The following is a 16,109-nucleotide window of genomic DNA, read 5'->3' on the forward strand; positions in this document are numbered from 1 at the left end:
GGTCAAATTATAACCAATAACAACTTACTACTTATAATTTGTTGTGAAGCTATTGTGGAAGTAACAATTCTTTTATTTATTTATTTGGTTTTACTAAATAAAAAATTGCCTTTTGTTTTACGCTTTTCAAATAATCCAAGTTTTTGATAAATTTTTATATTATCTGGAAAATGGTATTAAAATTTTTATGAAATGACCCATTAACAAAGGGTACAATCTTTAATATGACCCATTAAAAAATCACCCATGTACCAAGTCTAATGGTTGACCCGATTTTATTTGGGTTTTGCCCCAGATTAATCCCAGTACAAGTACAACCAGAGAGTGAGAGTGAGAGTGAGTGTGACTCTGAGTGTGAGAAAGAAACCTGTTGCTTTACTTTGAGAGAGTGAGAGAGACAGAGAAGTGAGCTTAACCTAGGACCTTTGAACTCCTCACTGCCTGTCTGTGTCTGTGTCTCTCTCTTGTTTAGCTCTCTTGCTACAACATATACAGAGGTGACCTATCTGTTCCTTTTTTTTCTCAGTTTTCTCAACTAAAGAACAGGGTTGATTTTTTTGGATCTGTTAATAGATGTTACTATGTTAGTGTTCTATCCATCCTACAAACGTGTCTTGGCTTTTGTTCATGAAAACTTATATCTTTTCTGCCATTTTGTACATAGTAAAATTATATGAAAAAAAAAATTATATCTTTTCTGTCTTATGTTAATGAAAAATCAAATCTTTGTCTTTTATACATGTCTGTAATCTAATGAAAGTCTATATTTTAAGGTGCTCTCTGTTCTGATTTCACAACTTGCATTTTTGTATGATTTATTATTTAGTAAATTACATGTTGTCACTAGGAATAATATTCTTTATAATCAATATTCCTTTTTTTATTTTTATTTTTTTGGTGTTCACTTTTTTTATAACTCAGAGTTTTTTCATGCTTATATCTATATCAATTTCTTGTATGCTTTTACTTTATTAGTGTTCTATTCATCCTACAAACATATCTTGTCTTTTTGTTTATGAAAAATCATTTCTTTTTTCTGCCTTCTGTTCAGGAAAAATCAAATCTTGTCTTTTTATACATATCTGTAGCCTGATCAAACTCTCTATTCTGAGGTGCTCCCTCTAATTATTATATTTCTAGGTGCAAGCCTTAACTATTAAGTGCCATCTTAATTGTTAAACTATTACTGCAAGCACTTGTATAGGTCATGAACTATGTCTAACATACTAGGCTTGGCTGTATTATGAAATTCCCTCTACAACTTGCATTCTTGTCTGATTTATCATTTATTTAGTAATAATATTCTTTATATCAGTCTATGTAAGTATGATGTCAAATAAGAAATTCTAAAATTTTTCCCCTGGTTCGTTCGTTATTGTTTTTCAGCCTATTACAGCATAACCAACCTATTAAGATGTCTAAGTGGGCTGATCTTCCACATTTTATCCTCTATGAAATAATCTGTAGACTATCTTTCTTTGATGATGTCTTCATTGTTGGTGCTGTCTGCAAGTCGTGGCAATCAGTTGTTAATTCATTGGAGAAACCTCTATTACCTCCTAAATGTCCTTGGCTTATGCTTGCTGAAAGAGAACGAGGCAATAAAGAAAGGCAGATACGAAGCTTTTTCAAGTTATCAGATGCTAGAACTTACAATTTCAAGTTGCCTGAGCTTGTTGGAAGAAAAAGCTATGGAGCATCTTTGGGATGGTTGCTCACTATAGGCACTGATTTACAGATTAATCTCTTTCATCCATTGTCTAAACAGCTAATAGCTCTTCCACCTCAACCTACCTTTTGCTGTCAATACAATGGTAAAGTTGAGCGCATGTATCTTCGTAAAAACTTTGTTTCTAAGTGTGTTTTGTCAAGGAGTCCGTGGAACTCAATAACTCATGAATATGATCGTGATTGCATAATCATGACAATCTATGGTGGAAAAAAATTACTGGCCTTCACTAGACTGGGATATAAAGCTTGGATTGATATAAAAAGTCCTACTCGATGTTATGATGACATTGCATTCTACAAGGGAAAATTTTATGTGGTAGATTGTCATGGTGAAGTTTTTGTTTGTCGCACTGATGATAACCGAAAGCTAGAATTTAAAGTTATTGTGCCACGTCCAAAGGGAACCAAGGGTACTACCCAGAAGTATATTGTTATATCATCAGGAGCTCTTTTGTTGGTTTCACGAATGCGAGGTGGTCCTTGTTCTTCACTAGGACGCGACCGTAACTATGAAGAAAATGAATTCAATAATGAAGACTCCAAAGATGATACCGAGGATGAGGATGCTTTTGAAGATGAATCTGAAGAAGAAGAAGAAGAAGAAGAAGAAGAAGGAGGAGGAGGAGGAGGAGGAGGAAAAGAAGAAGAATACATCAATGATAATGCCTATCTGACAATTGGGTTCACAGTTCTAAAGTTGAAACGGTGTACTCAAGCAGGAAGCAAATATAGATACAAATGGGTGAAGGTTCACAGCTTGGGAGATCAAGCATTGTTTGTGGGTGATAACTCTTCGGTGTCTTTGTCTGCATCAAGCTTCAATGGGTGCAAAGCTAATTGTATCTATTTTACAGATGATAAACTAAATTATGCGTGTACCTTAGAGGGTGGTGGGTATGACATAGGTGCATTTAGAATGCAAGAGAGGAAAATTGAGCACCCATACCCTGGTGAATCCCTCTCTTTCTTTTCTACCCCACTTTGGTATATTTAACTTATATTTATGCAATGCATATGTTGGTTTTAATCAAAAAAGCTAGCGAAAGTGGGTAAAGTTGTTGGTCTTTAGATGTGCTTATATTTATTGAACTCGGAAGTTGTAAAACTAGTAATTTACATCTATGCAATCTATTTATTGTATAATAATACTTATTCTATTTTAATTGCAATTATCTATGGGTTCTCTTCACGTATTCTAGCTATTAGTTTAATTTGTGAATTATCAAAACTGAGTCAGTTACATCGTTGAATAACTCAATTATGACTGTCAGGTGCTGCTTTAATTTGATTTTTCTATACTTCATTTACACACGCGCACTTCTAACTTGAGGGTTAGCAATGGAGGTGGAAGGAAAGCAAAGAGAAATGGCTAGTCTACCAAACAGGTGATGTGCCTTTTGACAGACCCAGACAGAATTCTCTGGACCTCAAGAGCTTCACCAAATGTTAATAAGCTTATCTACAATGTAAGTTTTGCATTTCTGATCATGGTGGTCTGTTTGGTTGTTGAGTACTGAATTGTTTGGGAAAAGAGAACTGAATTGTTAAGAAATGGAACTTCTTTCTTATTCAACTTGTCATGTTTGAATCTCATTTGTGCTGAAAGTGCTTTATTTTGCCTGTTGAGAACCTTGTGACAAGACTTATTTTGAATCATTCAAGTTTCTAGTAAAGCTAAATGAGGAAATAACAAAATTCAGCCACATCAGATGTTTTCTTGAATAAGTTTTCTTCTTTTTTTCTTTTTTCTTTTTTTGGGTAAAGGACAGCTGATTTGTTTCAGATTAGTCTAAGAAAGAAACCAAGTTCATTATAAATGATTTGTTTTAGAAAAGATATAATTTCTCATCAAAATTTTCTAACTCCAAGCCAAGTACTTGAACATTGTAGTAGTATTTTTGCAAATTTTAGAATTTATGTTTCATATTTACTACCAGCATCAAATTTTGCCAACTAACCAAATATCTGATCTACATACCATATCCATGGCCATTTAGTAGTAGATTTACAGTGTCAAACAAAACATCGAAACTCAAGTGCTAAGTAAACAGTAATTCAATCTTGAAATGGCCAAATTGGCACCAAATCAAAACCTCAAAAACAAACTATATTAAATACTAACCAAAAGGACTTTCGTTTTCTTAGCAATACAACATAATACAAAATAAAAAAATAAAGAGGCAAAAAAAGCCACAGTTATCACAAGCAAAGAGTACCATACCCTAGAATTCAAAAATAGGAGAGACGAGAGCTCGAAGAAGCCTTGGTTTGATAGCTTGCTCCAGTAAATATATATATATATATATAAAAGGAATTTATATGATTATTTTTATATAATAAACTATTTTTATTTGAGATTACTATTTTTATTTGGTTTTGGTTTTGGTTTTTTTTTTTTTTTTTTTTTGCTGAATACTTTATTGCTCAACTTGAACAAGGGGAGAAACAAAAAAATTGGGCCAAATTTCATCTCTATCCCAAGCCCGCAAAACCGAAGAAGGCATATAAGAGATGCAACCGGCCTAGTCCAACTTACAAGAGCTACCCAATGGGCTAAAAGATGGGCAGAGACATTGCCCTCTTTACAAACAAAAGAAAATTTTACATTGTTAAAGTACTTTACAAAAAAACAAAATATTATCACATAAAAATTTAATGCTCTAATGGGGATCAACATCTACATTACAAATTGGCTCAATAACATTCCAAGCATCACCCTTTAGTATAATTTTCTCATAGCCTTCACTAGCAACAAGCTTAATGGCACTCCAAGCTGCTCTAGCTTCCCCCACCAATGGACTATTAGAAAGAAACTGGTCAGACCATGCTTTCAAGGTATTACCCATAGAATCTCTACTAACCACTGCTATTGTGGTTTTTTCTTCGCTAATTGCAGCATCAAAGTTCAGTTTAATCCAATTGGAAGGAGGCGCAACCAAGACACATATTTTTTTGGCCTTACGGACTGCACCTTCCAAGCTTGCTTGTGCTCTTGAAAAAACCCATAGGATTTATCTAGCAAGCTCTGTTGGATTACTATTATTCCCTTCCACTCTCGCTTTATTTCTTGCACACCATAATTGATCACAAGAGATTGCTGCATATAGCTGAAACTCCCTGGCCATTTCATCATCTAGACCAACTCCCTGGCCATTTCATCATCTAGACCAAGTTTAGAGCTTGGATAAAGAATAGCTTTAATCCAGTCCACAATTGAAACATTTCATCATCTAGTTTTTACCCTGTACGCTTGTTTGTGAAATAAAATTTTTATAGTTCTTGGTTTCCAAAAAAAAAAAAAAAAAAGTTATCAAACAAGAACTCCAACATGCAACCTACCAACGGCAACCACCGGTTAATCCATGCAATAGTTACATCCAACAAAACTATTGACAACTCATCATATACAACATAAATCATGACAATTTTAACAAGTTATCAAACAAGAACTCCATCATGCAACCTACCAAACACCAATTTACCCAAGTGATAGTTACATCCAACCAAAACCCTATAAAAGCCACCTCTTATCACCACCCCATTGACCCCAATTGACAAAACCAACACACACACACATACATTCAAAGAGAGATAGATATGACAATGTACTTCAATACTAACATTTTCCTTTTGGCTTTCTTTGCAATGGATTATTGTGATTCTGTTTTTTGGTAACAGCGATAATATGGTTGTTGACAAAGGTTATCAAGGTGACTAGCAGGATTTGAACTAATAATAGGTTTATCTTTGGCACATTCTAATTAACGAAAACAACATTTTTATATTTCAAATCTTGCCAGCCACCTAGGCCAACAACCATATTGTTGTTGTTACTAGAGAATAGAATTACAGTAATGGCAAAGAAAGTCAAAAGGAAAATGTTAGTATTAAAATACATTGCCATATCTATCTTTCTTTGAAAGTATGTATGTGTATGTTGGCCTGGCCCATTAGGGTCAAAGGGGTGGTGAGAGGTGGTTTTTATAGGGGTTTGGAGGTTAAGATTAGGATGACACTTATTTCTTCTAACTAAGATACATGTAGAGAGCTTGCTTTGGCTACTTTTTGGAAGTTCGAGCCATTGACATACAATGCACTATGCATGAGGTTTGAACAATACTTTCACAACTGTGCCAATGATGTAAAAAGTCATCAGTAACGACTACCTTAGACTTATTTGTTTCGTTTTAATTTTTTGGACTGAAATCAAAGGAAATAAGGATTTAAAAGAAATATATGTATAATTGGTGTTTATAAGAGTTATAAGCGTGATTCTAAAAAGAAAAGTATACACATATTTATAATTTACTAAGAGTCTAGTAACTCAGTAATATTACTTGGTTTTTTTCATAAAGAGAATCAAGGTTCAAATCATTCTACTCCATTTGTTGTAACAATTTATTTAAATAATCTCATTCTTTTATTATGTAATTGCAATTAGCAAAATGTTTCTTTAAAAATAAATTTTTGAAAAAATTACAATTTACTATCGTTCAGTTCAATTTTATAAGAATTTAATCAATTCCAAATTTTGGATTGATATATTTGACTCCTTTAAAGTTTGAATTAAAATGAAAATTTTTTAGATTCTATGCAAACCTGTTGTGAATAAAAAAAAATACCCCATTTGCTTTGGGCCCTACAATATTGTGACCTGCCCAACTTCACAAATTAATTGATTATCCCCAAAAAAGCCCACTTCTTTACCATATCCATAAACTCGGAGAATTTAATGTTTCTTCTCTTTCTTGGTAGATTTTCTTTCAATAAATTCAAACTATACTAAATCAAGGAGCAGATTATGTCTGCTTATACACAAAAAGATAAACTACTTTCAAATGGTGTAGTTGAAATAATAAATGCTATCAAGTGCAGAGAGTGTCCTTGCCATTAAAAACAAATAATTTTGAGTTAATATGAGCTTGTTGCTTGTTTTTTTTTTGCTACCATTCCAGAGAAAATGAGACATTACAAGAGGTTAGTATTTACATAGCAGCTATGGATTGGCATTTTCGTTGCCAACTTAGCTAAAGCAAAAACACAACTAGTAACCACCTTTGGCACAAACACAGAGTGATACACAAAATCATTAGCTAAGAGATAAGACCAATCAGACATGAGGCTCTTCTCTTGCCAACTAGCGGTGGTTCTGCAGTTGTTGACCTGCACAGCCCTCCTACAATCACTGAGAAACAAAATGTGTTTGAAACCCAATTCCCTAGCTTTGAGTGCTGCCTCCAGCATTGCTCCCTGGATGATGACTGGAATAGGTTGATCTGTACAACTATAAACACCTTGTAGAATGGAATTTCCATGAGTAGTCTTGGCCTCAAACGCATACCCAGCTCTGTTCATTCTCTTTAATCTAGCACCAGCCACTTTGACTATGAGCTGCCAAGGCCCACATGGAATTTGAACCCGCTTGGACTGAACACCACTCCTATGAACTGATGTAGAGCAGCAGCCAAAAGCTTCTGCATACCTTCAAACAAGAGATTGGACTGTTAGAATGACTTCTAAAGGGTTAGGTTGTTTCCCTTCATGAACCACCAAGTTCCTATGTGTCCAAATAGACCACAAGGTAGTAAAAATCCCTTGCAGGTACTTCATATTATCTTGATCCAAATTCTTATGTCTTAAGAGAATTTGCCCAAACCATTGCTTCACTGAAACATTCCTAAGATCAGATGTGTGGACAGCCAGGGGTGTGCCATGCCAAACTGCCCTGGCAAAGGTGCAGAAAAGCATCAAATGAGAGGAAGATTCCTCATCCTCAGCACATAGGGGGCAAGAGCTATCTACATAAATTCCCCTAGGATTTAAAGTAAGGAAAGTAGGCAAACTATCATGGCAAACCACACAAAATTTGCTATTTTCACAGGAACTTGGACTTTCCATATCAAATGCCATTGATTCCAAGAGTGAATCACATTGTCCTTGGAAATCAGATTGTAAGCTTGCTTCACTTGGTATTCACCCGAAAAAGAATATTTCCAAGCTAACTGGTCTAATCCGGAACCAGTTTGTTGCTTGATCTGAAGTGTTGCTCCAATGATGAACTGAACAAATAATCATTATAGGACTCTTGCCTTTCTCACATTGAAACACGCGTGGCTCTACACAGAGATGCTTGTAGCAAAAACAATTGTTTAATTATCTTAAGGATGATTTGGTGAGTTAGTTAATGAATTGCCATTTGAAGGAGTTCTAAGAAATAATACCATTATTTTGAATTACCAAAGAGTTTAGAACTCAAAGAAGACGACTTTGTAAATTGAAGCGTGCACAATTAAGAATGTGATTCTTTAACATCTAAAGATTTTGGTGTCATATTATATATTGGATTGCTTGTTAGCTCAAGTTGAAATGCCACCTCTTTCTCCATAAGAGTTAGAGGGTGAAAATGTTGATTCAAGATTCAAAAAGTCTATGTATTAATTTAAAAAAAAAAAAATTTGCTTCTCCATTTTTTTGTTATTATATATATTTTAATATGGAGTGTTCAAATTCGTTGATTAATTATTAGTATATATCTTGCCAAAGAGCTCTAACTCAATTGCTAATTGCCAATGAGCCCATGACCTTATTCAGCAAAAAAAAAAAAAATGAGCCCATGACCTCATCCACCATAAGGTGGCACACTAAAAAATTAACAAGTGTCCTTGGTCAGGTAAGAAGCACATAACCAATTCAATGAGTTTTAAAACCCAAACAAACCCTAGTCTCCTTCGACTCTTTTGCTCTCTCAGTCGTTTGCCCTTTCATCCCTAATTCATTTCTCTCTCTACTGATCCTCAATCAAATTCCATTCATCGTCGCCACTATCATTCTCCTTGGTGATGGAAGATCTAACGGTCGACCTCCATGGGCCATGGCAGAGACTATTAATTGGCCGCCGCTAGTCTATCCTCCACTGTCATCCTCCTCTCCCTCCCCATCTTGGTTTTCTTGGTTTCGACCTTCATGTTAGCGACGCCACCACCGGTGGTGGCCGCTGTCCTCTTTGCTCCCTTTTTTCTTTTTGATTTGATTTTCTCTGTCGCTGAAAGTTCCTCTCTTAAGGGTAGAGATATACCTCGCGCCCTCGCCCTCCTCCGCCGCATTCTCGATATTGCCATCCTACGCCGCATCCTCATCCTCGCCCTCCTCATCACCATCGTCCTCGCCCTGACCTTGACCCTCGCCATCGCCATGGCCGTCACCCACTCCCGCACCCTCGGCATTCCCGATTAGAACTTTCTTGCACACACGGCAAGTCTGATCGCCCTCGCCCGGTCTGCGTACATATCTTGCGAATCGGACCTCCACCAACGCGTTGTGCATCGTGCGATGCAACCGGTGACATCAAATGCAATATTTGCGCTACCGTTACTAATCCGGGCGAGGGCGATCAGACTTGCCGTGTGTGCAAGAAAGTTCTAATCGAGAATGCCGACGAGGGTGCGGGAGTGGGTGACGGCCATGGCGATGGCGAGGGTCAAGGTCAGGATGATGGTGATAGGGCGAGGATGAGGATGCGGTGTAGGATGTGAAATATATCGGATTTGATTTTTAAGTACACGTTTGGAGAGAGTGTTGTATGGTTCCAAATTAAGAACAATCATCAAGGGCCCTCCTCTTAAGGGTGTGGAGTACTTTGATAATGATTTAGTTTTTGTTTTCATAGATGCTAATTAAATAGGAACCAACAATTTTGGGGTGATATCATAGCTTTATCAGCTGGCACAAGCTTGGTACATTTTATGAGATCACTACTTATGATGTTAAATATTAGGTCTTTGGCAAGGAGGCAGAAGACAGACATCTTGATATGTGTTCATGGAAGGTATTTTCATCTGCACAAGGTTAGTTGATTCATCACTCTCTCTTATGAAGTTTTTTTTTTTTTTTTTTTTTTTTTTTTTTAAAGATGTTATTTTTAAAAGGGAGGGTGATCCTGGGTTATATTATCACTTTGAAAATGTAAATGAGACTAGACTAAGCTTGGGGATACTGAATATGGGTGACAACCGACAATGGATGATGAAGAAATGTTCAAAAAAATTTTGAGTAAATATATAGTGAAGGTTATAAAAAATTAGTTCAACAAGTATATCAGATTGATTAATTTCTTATTTGACAAAATGTACATGAGGTTTTGCCAGGATGAGCAGATTACATTTGGGATTGCAGAATGCAAATGGGTCATATCTTTTAAAAAAAAAAAAAAATTTCCCCTCTTGGCTTAAAAAAAAAAAAAAAAAAAAAAAAAAAAAAAAAAAAAAAAAAAGGAGGGGAGAATGTAGGGGTGTTTGGTCGTAGTAATTATCTTATCTTTTTTGTGGATTTGCCGCTCCCATAGAACAAACACCAAAAGATACTGCCTTGTTTGGTGGGCCATAAGAAATAAACAAATTTGTCTACAAGTGGGTAGGAAATATTTCTCTCAACAACGTAGAATTTTTTGGGCCCGTGCGCAGTAAATTACTCCTAATTTTTTTTTTTCAATTGAAAATAGAAAAGAACTGAAGTTATTAAAAATGAAAAAACTTTGTGAAAACATTAGACAAGGGCATACGTTACTTTTGAATTATTACAAGATAATGAAGTGACATAAGAATGTCTTTAAAGATAGTAATCCGTTTTGCCATGAATTAAAAATTTAATGGTAAATGTGCTTTGATATAGAAGAAAGGTAACTGCTCATCAGCAGATTTTAGTGTAATTCACTTCTCTTGCACAAGACAAATGATAACAATGTACTTATTATGGACACAACTTGTATCTAGTGCAGTACACGTTAGAATTTGGATAAATTTCAATGTGTTCAGTACACTGATACAGTGTAATATACATTGGGAGACAATTATCTGAATTCTAATATATCTAATCCATTGATGCTCTAGACACAAACTTTTAACTCTGTTAGTACAAGCACAATGAGATTTCGAGCCTCAATCCAAGGGATTGCTAGTATTGGTTGTGTGGGAAATGTGCTTTTATACACACTGTAAGCCTTGATTTATTTCCTATTATAATTTGCACATTCAATAACTAGGAATTTAATTTTCATTTTTGCTCTGTCAAGTGTATTCAAATTTAGTTTTCGTTCTTGTCGTGTCTATCTAGTGTGTGTGACAGTGCAAGTGTATTCGCCCTTGAAAGCTTCCATGTCTATGCTGAAAGGGAAGGCTTGAATCCTTCGATTATGTTTAATATTGTTATTTAACTTTGCAATGAATGAATTAGAGTAGATGCAAGGCAATGCCACAGTGTTTTGATCAGTACTTAGCTATGAACTTGAAATATGAGCTTTGATGGAATTGGTTCTTGTTGTTTCAAATTGGGATTCATTTAGGGCTTAGTTGGGTGTTTTTGAAACTGCCCGGAACAGAGTCTAAATTGAGAAATCAAAGATCTAGTATGAGAGCTAGGTTTTTGTAAATTGTATTCCTTCCTTTGATTGGGCTGTTGATACCTTCTAAACTCTAAAGACACTCTACATCAGCTTGAATTTTTTTTCTTGTCTTGGCATTAATCGCATTACTTGGTCTGCCAAGAAAAAAACTCACACTATTTTACTTGTCCACTGAAGTTGAATACCAATCATTGCTTTCACTGCCACTTTAGTTATGTTGGCTTTGTACAATTTTGTAGGGCTTTGGGTGTTTTCATTCATCATATTCCTCGGATTTGGCGTGACAATGTTTCAGCACTAGCCATTGCCACAAATCATGTCCAGGGGCAGAACATGTATAAAAATTCGAACCAATTTAAAAGTTTCATACAAGAAATATGAAAAGTTAATAACATTCTAGTACTGATCATGTCTGATATTTTTGCTAGAGAAAAATCTTAAGAGTGGAAACAAAAGACTCACTTGTCTTAATTCCTACTCATTTGTACTTGAGAAATGTTTGGCCGCAGAATGTTTCAAATTCAGGAAGTTGTTGGGGATATTGTGGTCATTGGATGATATTCAGCAAAATTTTATTGTTTGATAGCCAAACAGAAAACAGATTTGAAAAATAAAGTTGAAGTCATGTTGTTTGTAATCTTGGTCACATCCATTGTGTTGACATATCAAATATTTGGCACTTTTCCCCTCTGTACATTAGCTTGCCACCCTTTTGATTTGGATATCATATATTACAAATATCTGGGACTCAATTTTTTTGTCTATCATGATAACTCTTTTTTGTTATTAAAAATACCAGGTTTCTATTTTTGTCGTTACTCAATAGGTGAATCTGGAACATTGTTTGGAAATTAGAAAAGTTGTCATTATTCAATGGTGAATTTGGACCATCGCTTGGAAATTGGATAAATCAAGCTGACAATTATATATATATATATATATATATGCATATATGTACTGAGGACATTTACTGGTTTGTTCATGTCCAATGGTTGTACAATGATCCGCTGATGTAACCTTGATTTTAGTCTAACTTCAACATTTGATATATTTAAGGCTTATAAAGATGTCCTGGATGTATCTGTGTGATGTGTATTTTAAGGAAGCAAATGCTAAAGTAGCACTCTCTGTTACACAAGTGATTCAGCTAGGGAAAAAGAATTAACTTGCTATCTTTACAGTAATTTTCAGTTCTGGCAGCTTCAGAGCATTTCATGTGTGGGCCCATCATGTGATGTGTGATTGAAGCATTTGATTAGCTTTTTGTTGAAAGTTGGCAAAAGTACAATTGTACTTAGAAAAAAGTGAGGCTTTAAAGTGTTGTAAATAATCAAATAAGCTAAAAAAATCTAAAAGTTAAAAAAAAAAAAAAAAAAAAAATCCAAACTCACAAAGATAATTTTCTTTTTAATGTCTTACTTAAATTTGATTAGTTTTTGTGTTATTAGCTGTTCAGAGAAAGATGGTTTGTACTTAGCTTAAAGCCTGTATGGTATTGATGTAAGTTTACTCCATTGGCTGCAAATTTCCTTCATGGTATACCATTGGGCCAGTCTTTGTTTTGGGAATGATTTGCTTAGTTCTGTAAGCCTTTTCTCCTGCTTATAATTCCTTCAAAAATTGTCTTAGATGATTTAAGTTCATATTCATACCATCCATTGTGATACAAAATTGATATTTTACAAGTTCTCTCTCTCTCTCTAGCTGATGCAGCCCTTGGATATTGGTAGTACTAGTATTGCATTCTAGTTGATGCCCTGGTTATGTTTTCAGATATGAATTCAAAACAAATCATGAAGAATGGGTAAATTTAGTCAAACCCAAGCTAGGACCTGATGTGTCTGATCGAGTTCTTGCAGCAATTAATACCACACACGAGAACATTAAAATTTTATATAAAGTCAGAATTGAGATGTGGGCTGCCCTTCAAAATCTCTTAAAGGTACCCTCAACTTATTTATTATGTTTCATATAGACTTCAACTCAAAGTGTTAAGTTCTAATATTATTATTGTTCTTCCATTTTCTTTAGTTGGTCCTATTGGGAATTTTTTTTTTTTGGGATAAGTAATAAAGAATTTTATTAGAGAAAAGGAAAACTCAAATGAGCCTTTTAAAGAATTACAAACATAAGTTTTAGTGATCCATGGAATCAACTGAGTTACGAAAATCCCAATCATTATACAACATCAAAAAAATAAAAAATAAAAACTCAGGAAGGTATAATTGATCTTAATGACGGATCATTCCAAACCTTCGAGATTTTGGTTGTTCTGCTCCTCCAAATTGGCCACACAAGACAATGTGGAATTGCACTCGCATGTGCCCCTATCTGTCCACTTTATTATTGTGTTTTTTTCTTCTTTCTCTAGGATGATGGTATATTAGTAATTCCTACGGTGGCTGCCTCCCCATTAAAGCTCAATACAAAGAAGGGACTTTCAGCTGAATTCTGTGATCGCATATTTACATATATGCATATATATATATATATATATATATAATTGTCAACTTGATTTATCTAATTTCCAAGTGATGGTCTAGATTCACCTATTGAGTAACGACAAAAAGGTATAAGAAAGACCAATACCTTGATAAGTATAATGTTGTACTTGTATGAATCATTGAATCTAGATCCTTGTGGATATTTCAATGGTGGATATGGATCATGTTGATATGAATTAACAGGATTAAATGTTTCAAAATGAAGGTTTGGTTTGAACTATTTCTATACTCCAAAGTTGTTGACCATTTAATTTATTTTTTGATGTCTATAGTCAACACTATACTTTGAAGGCTTTTATTTTTGTTTATTTGTTTATATTATAATTTGTTGGTAAGCAGGAGATTGGAAGCTTGACTTTTGACAAAGATGATCAGTTAGCTAAGGAGTTTGTTATTGCTGCTGCAAATACAAGGATGTCTTCTTTTTTGAACCTCTTTGCATAGCCTATTTAAAGCCAAAGGTATTGCCGTAGTAAAATATTTTTTGGTTTTCCTTTTGAAGTACAATTAGCCTTTGATTTTGTAAATGCTTGTTCTTATGTTGTGATAGTGAAACCAGTGGTTTTACAGTTTTTTATCTTGAAAAGTGCTCACTTTTTTTTTTTTTTTTTGGAACAGGTCCAGAACAACACCATATACTGAAGCTGAGGGTAAGATACTCAAATTCAATACATTCTCTTTGGCATCTGTGTTAGAACATTTTAGCATTTTTTTTGGAGGGTTTTTTTTTTTTTTTAAAAAAATTTTTATAGCTAATTTTAAACTACAAGTTTCTGTTTTATATATACACACACACACTTTGTTTCTTCTTTGAGAACATCGTAGGGAAACTTTGACCCACCAGCACTTTGGGTACCTTATTTCATAAACAACATGTGGAATGTAATTGAACAAACTGTATGTTTTGTGTCCCTGCTAAAAACCTCTACTCTCTACTGCTTAGTGCTTACAGGATGTGTATGGAGGCCGCTTTAGTAGACAATGATTTGCGTTAAAGATGTGCTCTTGTGATTCATGGAATGCAATCATGTCATTTTGTAGGAGGTTAAACAAGAATGTGAGTTTAAATACTGTTTTAATTATGTATTTCCTCTTGACCATTAAATGAGCCAAGCTTAAGTCTCTCAAAGTATTTTTGACTCTTTTTTGTAGGAATGATCCACAAGAGACACACACTTTGTTCCAAATCAGTTATGAAATGAGGTACATTGTTTATGAAATAAGGTACCCAAACTTTGTTCCAAATCAATTACGTTCAGTTTCTATTTATAGCATGTGCACAATTATTTGTTTTTATTTATTGCATTTCTTTTAGTTTTAGATGGTTCTAATTTGGTCAGTTTTAATTTTAAGAAATGAGTTTATTCAATTATAAGCGTTTTCTTATTTGAATTTGAATTTGAATTTGAATTTTGGAAATGTTAATAGAATAAATTACCTCCTTTAAAATGTTGAAAGTTCAGTCCAATCATTTACTTTCACTTACCAAGTTTGCATCTATACATTTGTAAATTGCTAATATGTGACTTTTTTTGTGCTGGTTTTATTTATTTATTTTTTTAGGTAGGTGCATTTTCTTCCTAAAATGAACTACCCTTATTTGGCTTTTTATTCAAGTTTGGCACTTATAACAATGACTAATGGACAACACTTTTTTGCAGGCATCAAAAGAACTTAGTGATTAATGAGATCTCATGCACATTGAAGAGGACCCAACTATAGATGTCTGGATGGTAGATGTGAGTCACTATGTTTTTAAAATTTCCAATGAATTGGTCTTGAAGGTAGATGAACAATGTAAATTTAAGAGTGTAAAGAGCAGTAGGCAAAGTAGTTGAGTTGTATTGATTTTTACAGTTTATTTGTTATTAAATTTTGATTAATGTGAAAGAGTGTAGCCAAATTTATTTATTTTTTTAACTAGAAAATACTTATTTCAACAGTTGGGTGCCTGTGGATTAAAGTAACAAGCATACTTTAATTTACATTTATGTGTATATATTTCAACGTTTATTAACTGTTGATAATTTTGTAATACTTTTTTCAACGGTTGCATAGGCTATAGAAAAATGTTCTCGACACGGTTTTTAATAATGGTTCTCTACGGTCATTTCAACTGTTGAAAATACTTTTTTCGACGGTTTCAACGGTTGAAAATAGCCAAGTTTCTTGTAGTAGAGGTTGTCGTGTCCATGATCCAATGCGTGGAAAGAAAAGCAGAAAGATAGTAAAGCACATATGAATAAAATGTAAGATGTTGGTGTTGATGTATTGATGTACATTATTGTATCTATCTCTCTTTAAATTTAATTGCAAACCAACAAACACTCAATATTAACATTTTTCTTTTGGCTTTGTTAGTCATTACTGTAATTCTAATATCTAGTAACAACAATAACCAGGGACAGACCAGGATTTGAACATAGGGGGGCGAAGCTTAAATTTTTTATTTTTAATGAAAATAAAAACTAATATTT

General features: G+C 34.2%; 2 protein-coding genes across 12 annotated transcripts; both read left to right on the plus strand.

Moving 5' to 3' along the window:
- Window positions 1-205: 205 nt before the first annotated feature.
- Window positions 206-2,878, plus strand: LOC115987362 (F-box protein At2g17690-like). Its single transcript, XM_031110884.1, has 2 exons — window positions 206-497; window positions 1,387-2,878. The coding sequence occupies exon 2, from the start codon at window positions 1,415-1,417 to the stop codon at window positions 2,723-2,725; it is 1,311 nt and encodes a 436-aa protein (XP_030966744.1). The 5' UTR covers window positions 206-497; window positions 1,387-1,414; the 3' UTR covers window positions 2,726-2,878.
- A 6,317-nt stretch (window positions 2,879-9,195) lies between these two features.
- Window positions 9,196-15,522, plus strand: LOC115983310 (amidase 1-like). 11 transcript variants are annotated; one of them, XR_004090011.1, is made up of 9 exons: window positions 9,196-9,355; window positions 9,506-9,575; window positions 11,368-11,463; window positions 12,902-13,070; window positions 13,972-14,093; window positions 14,251-14,282; window positions 14,585-14,689; window positions 14,785-14,856; window positions 15,294-15,522. XR_004090011.1 is itself a non-coding variant. In XM_031105958.1 (6 exons), exons 1-4 carry the CDS (start codon window positions 9,550-9,552, stop codon window positions 14,074-14,076), a joined length of 396 nt encoding a protein of 131 aa, XP_030961818.1. In that variant the 5' UTR covers window positions 9,196-9,549; the 3' UTR covers window positions 14,077-14,093; window positions 14,251-14,282; window positions 15,294-15,522. The 11 variants fall into 11 exon arrangements, 1 of the variants encoding a protein (XP_030961818.1); XR_004090010.1 differs by lacking the exon at window positions 11,368-11,463; XR_004090013.1 differs by lacking the exon at window positions 12,902-13,070 and having other exon boundaries at window positions 9,196-9,575.
- The last annotated feature ends 587 nt before the right edge of the window (window positions 15,523-16,109 follow it).

The sequence above is a fragment of the Quercus lobata genome, chromosome 4 (genome assembly GCF_001633185.2).
Source record: "Quercus lobata isolate SW786 chromosome 4, ValleyOak3.0 Primary Assembly, whole genome shotgun sequence".
Lineage (NCBI taxonomy): Eukaryota > Viridiplantae > Streptophyta > Magnoliopsida > Fagales > Fagaceae > Quercus > Quercus lobata.